General features: G+C 29.7%; 2 protein-coding genes across 2 annotated transcripts in view; one reads left to right on the top strand and one right to left on the bottom strand.

The window, feature by feature from the left end:
- Nucleotides 1-628: 628 nt before the first annotated feature.
- On the top strand, nucleotides 629-9,401 carry LOC120351792. The gene is made up of 6 exons (XM_039430130.1): nucleotides 629-768; nucleotides 2,911-4,029; nucleotides 5,137-5,236; nucleotides 5,796-5,906; nucleotides 6,537-6,692; nucleotides 7,825-9,401. The coding sequence occupies exons 1-6, from the start codon at nucleotides 764-766 to the stop codon at nucleotides 7,882-7,884; spliced, it is 1,551 nt and encodes a 516-aa protein (XP_039286064.1). The 5' UTR covers nucleotides 629-763; the 3' UTR covers nucleotides 7,885-9,401.
- LOC111044127 (peptide transporter family 1) overlaps nucleotides 9,084-10,358 on the bottom strand; it is a 34,899-nt gene continuing 33,624 nt past the window's right edge. Inside the window, exon 17 of the mRNA XM_039430129.1 lies at nucleotides 9,084-10,146. Coding sequence (XP_039286063.1) covers nucleotides 9,955-10,146 — 192 coding nt within the window. The 3' untranslated portion in view covers nucleotides 9,084-9,954. The remainder of the gene's footprint in view (nucleotides 10,147-10,358) is intronic.

Below are 10,358 nucleotides of genomic sequence, written 5' to 3'. Positions count from 1 at the left end.
AACTTTACTCAAAAACTTGAGATGTTTGTCTACTAATAATTATTCTATCAATTAGCTTTTAAATACATGCGATACCTTTCATAATATATATATTTTATCTATTAAGGACTATTTTTGTAATGACATAATTTAAAAGCGACACATTTTTTGTCCTATACTCAGATCTACGGTAGGCTATATTGAAAGATTAAATATCTAAATAATTTATATAGTTCAAAAACCCAAAAAATGATAACATACCGTATTGGAAAGGTTTAGTAGCCTACCAATAAAACAATAATTTTGGCATTTAATAGAAGGAGAAAAATAGATTCCAATTGGGGGAGTAAAAAAGCACTTCACATTAATATATCACTATATCTCTTGACTTTTTTACCATTAACTGAACCTTCTTTTCATCAAGGTTCACTAGAGTGATAATTTTGTCACAAAAACCCAAGAATTAACGAGATTTTCAATTTCAAAGACTTAATTATTCAAGTCGGAATGTGACATCAAATGTCTGCTAATTTCTCGTTTTTTGCTGAATTTTTAATCACTTTTCCAACTGCGGCTCTGTAATAAGAGTATTACATCGGCCTTCACAGATTTTTACAGCTATAAAACCCTTGGTTCCTTGCCATTCTCTGTCAAATAATTGCAAATGCTTGAGCGGTTTATTGATTGAAAGATATTTTTTCTCTTATATTTTATATACAGAATAATCAAGACAAGGGTTTGTCTAATATTGAATATAGTTGATAATAGTGAGGCCTTCAGTAATATGATGTAAGTAGGCTTTATAACACCGATAATTTTTCCATCAATTTCATTATAAACTTAATCTGAGTTTTTTCAATATGTGTTTGGAGAAAATTCAATATCATTCCAAAAATTAAAATTTAGAAAAAAAAGAATTATGAGAAATAATGACCAGTTGAAATCATTGGATGTTTTTAGATTCCATTTATTATTTTTTTACAGTAGATTGGAGAAACAATATTCTTCATTATTATTACTAAACGAAAATCCAAATTAAATGCTGTAATTCACCCCGAAGACTTCTGCTACTGCAAATATTGACAACAGGGTGAACAGCTAGATGGAAATTCGATGAGCGCTACTATTCAAAAATTATTTGTCAGCCCGGGAATCGAACCCAGTAACTTACCTCCTAATTGCCGGTCAGGAATGCTTACCCTTATTACACCAAACTGACAATCTCTGGATTGCTAATTCATTAGCATTTGAATAATTGCAATATCTCAGTAATTTCCATCTGAAGACTGGCTGGCCGCTATGGCTTTGTATAAAATGAGCACTGCTATCCAGAGATTGTCAGTTTGATGTAAGGGTAAGCATTCCTGACCGGCAATTAGGAGGTACTGGGTTCGATTCCCGGGCTGACAAATAATTTTTGAATAGTAGCGCTCATCGAATTTCCATCTAGCTGATTACCCTGTTGTCAATATTTGCATTAGCAGAAGTCTTCGGGGTGAATTACAGCATTTAATTTGGATTTTCGTTTAATAATAGTAATTAATTCATTAGCATTTGAATAATTGCAATATCTCAGTAATTTCCATCAATATTCTTCAAATGAGCTCAGGTAGCCTATATGCTGGAATTGAATAAATTATGAATATAATATTATTATTATTGTTATAATGATGATAATAGTAAAGAACACAGGATTAAGGTCTATTAGGTAATTTTCCGTAACAAATGACAAAATAAACAAGGCTCTATCAGATTTTTTAAATAATCGTCCAATCTATTTGGAACGCTATTAATTTGTTGAAACAAAATTAAAAATAAAATAAAATAAAAATAAAATAAATTAAAAATAAAATGTATGTTTCTTGTACTTGGAAACGAAGCTTTGTTAGAATAGCTAAGTTTAGTTGGAATACTAAACGAAGTTTAGTTAGAAAAGCTAAGTTTAGTTAGAATACCGGAACTCTTCTTTCTCATTTGATAGAAAATTCTCATGAGGATTTATAGGAAGGAAAAAGTTTCTGTAACACCTCCTGTTGAATTTTCCCATCATTTTAATTATAATAGAATGCCCATCAAATAAAATAGTACTCAAGTAAGTATACAGTTGAATGTGAATTGATAAAGACAATAATAATAAAACCATATATCTTGTTTTCACCTGTGATAAAGGCATATTAATTTCGAATTTCCATCTAGCTGTTTACCCTGTTGTCAATATTTGCAGTAGCAGAAGTCTTCAGGGTGATTCACAGTAGCATTTTTTTTAGAAAATAAAATGAAATTAACTACCGAGAACTGAAAACTAAATTTTGGATTTGATTTAGATTTTCGTTTAATAATTATTTTTAATCATTAAAATACAATAGTTTTTGGCGTAACTGGAAAAAGAAGCCTTGAGCTCCAGCCACGAGTTCTGAAAATAAGAAATACATTCTTTAATCCAATAACAGCAGTACAAATGAGATACGGTAATTCTGTTGATGGAACATCTATGGATGTTGAATTTTATCAATAATTAAGTATTTGATAAACAAAATATAAATGCACAGAAAAATAATACATTGTGAGATTCTGTTGCTTGTATGTTTAATATCTTTTTGTATTCTTGACTTGTGTAATGCCCTTGATGTCCTCAAGGGTTTCTGCAAATAAACAAATTTTGAATTTTGAATAATATAAAAATTGTCGAGTTATGAAATAAAACAATATATTTGTTTTCACCTGTGATAAAGGCATGTTAATTTTTGAATAGCAGCGCTCATCGAATTTCCATCTAGCTGTTAACCCTGTTGTCAATATTTGCAGTAGCAGAAGTCTTCGGGGTGATTTACAGTAGCATTTAATTTGGATTTTCGTTTAATAATAATTATCAATTCATTAGTATATTAATTCTTATATATATTTGTTCTTACATTGATATATTCATTACAGGAAACAGCGGCAAGAGAAGAAAAACCCCAACATTGATCCAGATAAATCCACCAAAAAACTCTTCTACAAAAAAATCCTCACACTTTTAACCATCCACCTATTTTGTCTAGGTCTAGTTCGCTCTCCAAAAACCCCCAAAAACATTTCCAAATCAAAACCCAACATATCTCTCATCTGCTTCAACACTATCATCTGCATATCTTCCGTCCTCCAAGTATCCAGCTACATATTTCTAGAACCCTGGAACAATATCTACATAAAAATGGAACCTATTCAATTCTTCTGCCACTTGGTCCACGATGTGTTCCTGTATGCATTTCTAGTTGAAAACCGTTGTAGAATCCTGAAGGTTCTTCAAGAAATCCAGCATAATTTTAGGGGGTTTGAAGGGGAGATTTTGAGGGAGAAAATAAGTGACGAGGGAAAAATTAATCGTCAAATTTTGTTTCCGATTTCTGCCGTTTTAATAGCGATCAGTATCGCATATGTTTCCCATGTTGGCGCGAAATTACATGATTCCACCTTCTTGCTACCGACATCTTTAAAGATTTTAGGTGAAAATAATTCTGATATCAAAAATTTGTACTACCTTTACTACTCTCTACAAATTATTCAATTTATCTGTGGATGTTTTTCGTGTCTTCTGAACAGCGCTGGTGTGACTTTAACTATAGCTTTGTTTGTACTCCTTGGATCTCAGTATGAAATTTTGCAGATTTGCTTTGAAAATGTGCGAAATCCTAGGATGAGTAGACTTCTTTCTCCTAACGTCAATCAATTTAGAAAATATAAAGATGAAAGACGTGAAGCTCTGATGTTTGCTGAAGGGAACAATAATGGTGATGACATTTTCGAACAAGATAAGGATAAAAAAAGGAAATTTATTATGTTGGCTAATGGGAACAATAGAGATGAAATTTGTGAGAGAAATGAAAGGAGGGAATTTATAATGTTTTCTGAAGGGAACAATAATAGCGATGAGATTTTTGAAGAAGATAAAGATGAAAGAAGGGAATTTATGATGTTGGCTAATGGGAAAAATAGAGATGAAATTTTTGAAGAGTACATACTGGAACAAAATTTGAAGATCTGCATCAAGTATCACATGTATTTGAAAGAGTAAGTTTATCAAAAATATAAGTAGGTAGTTAATGAATTAAATGAAAAAAATGTAGTTTCTGTTCATCTGTCGACACTCTAGTACAGAATTTTCTTTTCTCTCTTTTGTTAACATATTTAATCCTACTACAGTTTCTTTAGTTTTTCAAACCTCTTGTTCTTCTACATTTACTTATTTGTTTTTCACCTTTTTTGTAATTCATTTTTAGTTTCTATTTTCCTTAGGCTCACGATCAGAAATAAGTCTTGTGAGCCATTTGATTCTTTTTATATTTTTATGATGTATACAAATTATTTTGTGTTTTTTATGATGTACATATTCAATTATATTGTACATATGAATATTGTACATTGTCTGGAACAAATTTTAGTTTATTAGCTCTGGGTGGTTAATTTTATTTTATTTTCTTGTGATAAGTGTTTGTTTAATTTCTCATGATTCAATAAATGAGGATTCTTGAAATTCTCGCCCTTATAATGTATAATATCATCACAAACACCATGAAATATAATATTCTTACCGTATTATTTATAAAATTAGCAAGGAAATAGTTGAGGCTGTTATGCAGATGAATGGATTTTATTTATAACCGAAAAAATATTTAAACTCAGATTTCTAGCATCATAATTTTTTATTATATCTATGGAAATTTCAATAATGCGATATAGTAATTAATGTGGTTAAAATAATAATAAATACTTTTCTTTTGCTAGTGGTGTATTTTTTAGTTTTTTAGTTCTGGTAGTTGATTTTATTTTATTTTCTTGTGATGTTTGATTTAATAAACTTTGATTTGTTACGTTGTTAAATTTTGGCAATAAAGAATTGAATTGAAAAATAAATAAAAAAAAGAATAAGACATTGATGTTGTCAATACCACTAGGCTATAGCTATTTTTAATAAATAATTTGGGAAAGAAATAGTACAAGGTAGGCCTATCCTTAGTTTTTCTCTCCCTATCTGTGCTTTATTGTAAAAAGAATAAATAAAATAAATTATGGAGAAACATGCACCACAACATCTCTCTCCATACAATTAAATTAATAATTGAGATGTCAATTTAAAATGATAAGGTAATTTATTTTATCTATTTTTATCATTAACAGGATAGTTGCTGATGTGCAGAAAATTTTAAATTCAATAATATTTGTACTGTTTGCTGTATGTGAGTTCATGCTGTGTCTTTGTAGTTTTCAAATTTTCCAGGTGAGTAACTTCCACTTTTTCATTTACTTATTCACTAATTTAAATTTTTCAATAAACATTTTTTTCCAATTTATTCGAAACACACAAAAATATATAATGAGAAAAAGCAATATAGGTACTACAAAACAAGGCCCATATATGTTTACTCATTAACAGTAACAATGATATTAACACATAAAAAAACGAAAATATTGCTAAAATATTGTGTGCTGGAAGGAAGAGGGGAAAAATTTATTGTTCAATAGGAATTTATTCTTCAATGTTGTTTTCCATCACGAACAGCTTATTATTAAATCACTTTTTGCTATTAGAAAAACGACTAGCAGTCAGTTGACTCTAATAGCAAAAAGTGAGGAATTCATTGTTATAGAAAAATGAGCAATAGAATTAGATACACACTGAGTTAGAATAATCTAAAAATTAACTTCTGGTCTTAAAATATTTTTTCTTCTATTTCCAATTGAATAATTTGAAGTTATGTGTGTAATAAAGAATCTGAAAATTGATTATTGATTATTAGATTCTTCTTTAAATTCGATTAAATTTCAACTATTTTCAGATTTATAGAGAACTTTCATTCTTGCAACTGGCAAAATGTTTCTCAATGTTGACGGCAGTCCTCTTCTATGAGTTTACTTCGTTCTGGTACGCTCAACAGCTCACCATCAAGGTAAAAATTCATCATTCATTCATTTATGCATTGAGAATGAATATAAAGTGGAAGAATTCAACAGTTATTTGCACAAAATCATTCAATCAATTTCGTATTTATTTACATTATAATCTGTAGAATTCCTCATGTATTGGATAAATCATTACTTAAGTATAATTATGCCAATAGGCTCCCAATATTAGCTCAATTTTTGTACTCCCTATATTGGGAATACAAACCCGAAGGAAAGCGATGCATAGAATAGAATAGAATGACTGCCTTTATTTTATACCTTGGAGGGCGAAGCTAGGGCGCAGTAGGCCCTCTCTTACACCTAACCCTCAAATAGGAAGACCACGAAAGAAATGGATGCCGGTACAGGCCAATAGAGCCTAATCCTTGTAAAAAAATTTAAGTATGAGCATAGTATGAGATTTATTTAAAAAGATTTCTTACAATATTTTTACACCTTTACTGATTACCGTATCCTATTTTTACTATAAACCATTATAAATATTTAGTTTTGTTTAAGCTTCTACTGTGCAAACGGTTCCTAAAGGCATTATTATACAAATTATAATAGGCTAGAGGCGTTGTAACACTATATCTATGTTCATTTTAATTTAGGAGAAAATATTTTATTTACAGACTGAAAAGTTATTCACATCTATCTACTTCAGTCAATGGTATAGTGGCTCCAAAAGATACAAAAGCTGTATCAGAATAATACTATATAATACTAAAAACCCGTTCATCCTAAATGCTGGGAAGATTGTGCCGGTTACATTGGCTTCGTTTGTGCGGGTAAGTAATTAAGTAATAAGTAGGTAGCCAAATTGTGTGATACACATAGGAATAGATGGGGACTTTCATACAGAAGAAATGTATGATCCAATTCATTTTCCTGTTTCACAAAATATTATCAATGAAATACACAAATGAATAATACTCTCATTTTCAATAATTGAAATAGTGTAAGACACAGGAATATGGGGGCTTTCATACAGGAGCGAGGTATGCTCCAATTGATGTTCCTGTTTCACAAAATATTTTCAATGAAATACACAAGTGAATAATGTTTATTTTTCAATTGAAATAGTGAAAGACACAGGAATAGATGGGAGATCTCATACAGGAGCGAGGTATAATCCAATTTATTCTCCTGTTTCACAAAAGATGTTTAATGAAAACGACTTGAAAATAATGTGATACACAGGAATAGATGGGAGATCTCATTCAAGTGTGAGATATGGTCCAATTGATTTTCTTGTTTTACAAAATATTTTAAATGAAAAAGACTTGAAGATAATGTGATACACAGGAATAGATGGAGGCTTTCATACTGGAGCGAGTTATTATGGTCCAATTGATTTCCCTGTCTCACAAAATATTTCGAGTGTAAAACACTTGAAAATATTGTGATGCATAGGAATAGATGGTGGCTTTCATACTGAAGCGAGGTATGGTCCAATTGATTTTCCTGTCTAACAAAATATTTCGAGTGTAAAACACTTGAAAATATTGTGATGCATAGGAATAGATGGTGGCTTTCATACTGAAGCGAGGTATGGTCCAATTGATTTTCCTGTCTAACAAAATATTTCGAGTGTAAAACACTTGAAAATATTGTGATGCATAGGAATAGATGGTGGCTTTCATACTGAAGCGAGGTATGGTCCAATTGATTTGCATGCATCAACAAATATTTTAAATCAATGACACTTTAAATTTTGTGACGCATAGGAATGAATAAGAGTGTTCATACAGGAGAGAGTTACTATTCAATTCATTCTCATGTTTCACAAAATATCAAAATATATTGGATGAGGAACCATTTAGAACAGTGCAAGAATAATAGAATATCTATTTTTTATGAATGATTTTATGTTTGATTTAATGATTTTTTTGAATGAACTTTGTGATTTTATGTTTTCAGTCACTCCAGGCAGCCTTTTCCTACTTCAACCTGCTTCGTGCCTTGACTGAGGCGAAATGAACTAATTCATATTGAAATAAATAATTAATTTCATTTTAATTCGACAACACATAACACTAGTAAGCTATAGATTAATATTATTGAGTAGAGTAAAAACTAATTCAATGAAAATCTCTGTGATAGTTTCATTCCATTCATGCACTATTCTTCAAATAATAGCTTTCAATTTAAAAAAAAATTCAGGAACCTGTATTACGGTACTGTAATTTAAAAATTGATAAAAATTCATGCACTATTTTTCAAATGATAGCTTTTAATTTTCAAAAAATGTTCAGGCTTCTGTATTACCGTAATTTGAAAATTTATAAATGCTTTTATGTATTTTAGTAGTGAAATACACAGTTTACCTGTACCAGTTATAGAACGTTTTGTAAAACGTTGATGTGTGGTATATGTTAACAATAAGCTATTATGTGTGAAATAATAAAATATAATTAGGCCTTTTCCTTGTAAATAATAAATTGAAATAATTGATATTAATCTTGCACATCAATTGATTATATCAATATCTTTAATATCAACAGTTCAAGTAGGATGAAGACAGAAGAATGAATTAAAATATAATTATCCACAAAAAATGAATTATTCGCCTTTTCTTCACTCTATAGATTGATTAATTGCATTTATTAAGGCAATAGATAATATAGAAATAGATAATGGAAATGTGATAAATAGATAATAAATGTGATTTGGTTTAAGAAGGAAAAACAAATTTCATCAACAAATCTTTTTAAATAATATATTTTATTTTATAAATTTATACAAGCAGTATTTTTCAACATCACAGTCTTTTTGAGAGCTATGAAAACATACATAATATTTTATTTTGAATGCTAATAAGATCTCAAACTGTACAACGTTCATTATTTCCAGTGAATTTTGGCATGAGAAGTAGGTAACTCAAACACCATTTCATTCATTTCTCTCCTATCAAACTTGATTAACTAAAGATACGGTAAAACCTTTGGAAACACCTTAATGTAGAGGAGTTCATAGTGTGAATTGAGAAAATACACTACTTTATTCTACATTACTCTTTGAATAGCACATACAGTCCAACGCTGATTTTCAAAGCAAAAAAATCTTTTGAAATCGGTAGCCTATATCAAGAAATTACCTAATTATTTCCCATTCATCTAGGATGAATGGATGAATATCGTCTATTATCACTTACCTCGTCAATGGTTATCATTTTTTGAAGTACAATAATGAAACTTTATAAAATTCAATCTTCAAAGTACTCTTCATAGATCACTTTTGCTGGGAGCGCTTCAATATAATAGAATGTTTTTTTAAATGTGTTGTTCACCAAAAATTATTCCCAATTTGTTCATTTTTTCAAACACTTTTTCAATACTTTAGAAGATATGATCTCATAATATTTCTTTATTTGTCTCAGTGTTCATTAAAATCGATGATAAAATACACCATTACCACTATAAGGACCTTCCATATACGGTCAGGCTTCATTCTCATGAGAATCCTTATTGAATACGGTATTGGATCAGACTTGTTTGTTTTTTTGTCCTTCAAAATTTTTATGTTATTATTGTCCATTTTTTGTATTTCTTTGATATGTGAATATTTCCTATTCCAGTGATAATAATGTGAAATATTTCTTTTATGTTTGGGTTTGGAGCATTTTAATTTAAAAATCTACTTTGTGAAAATAATTAAGGACTGAAAATCCTGTGAAGTGAACAACTACAAGACTTAAACCTATTTCGGACCATGTGTATCTTATCCAAATTTGGGAGAGGAATAGCAAAAGGTGACCTTTTTTCTCTCCCTATCATTTTAATTATGTACTTATTGTATGAATCAATAAAGACTCTCATAAGAATTCTTATAGTAAATATAACGTATAATTATACAAATTATTGAAGAGGTCTCAGAGATTAAGTATGAAAAATATTATCACAAATAAGTATTATGAATAGGAAGAAAAATAAAAATCTCAGTGCCCTTTTTGAATAACAATAAAAATAATTCAAAATAAAGGGTACTGAGATTTTTATTTTTCTTTCTATTTATATTGCAAGTAGCCCTATACAGAAAAGAGATAAAGTATCACATTCCAGAGTTCTTATTATTGATAACAGTCTCACGGTCCCCCATATCAAAAGCAGGATTATCTTGGTAATTCGGTTCATCATCGGAATCTTTTGAGGAATGGTCGACATATTTATAGTTCATGGCAAGGATTGTGAAGATAACCATTACAAATATCATCAGGCCTCCGTAGATGAAGAAATTGTGCACCTGGAAAAATAATTTGAATATTTATAATAATATTGAAAAATCACCTCAATTCAATATGTCGGAAGTTATATCACATCCGCTATCTCTTTCCTGAATATATTTTGCGCTCTTTATATACGCGCTGATAGAAAGCAGATTACAATATGGAATCGCAGTATGGGGTGGTGCATACTATTCCACTATCAAACCACTTATTGTAGGACATAAATATG

The sequence above is a fragment of the Nilaparvata lugens genome, chromosome 6, assembly GCF_014356525.2.
Source record: "Nilaparvata lugens isolate BPH chromosome 6, ASM1435652v1, whole genome shotgun sequence".
In the NCBI taxonomy this organism is placed as follows: Eukaryota; Metazoa; Arthropoda; class Insecta; order Hemiptera; family Delphacidae; genus Nilaparvata; species Nilaparvata lugens.
Note: the sequence above shows the minus strand (reverse complement) of the source record. Positions and strands in the feature narration are given on the sequence as shown.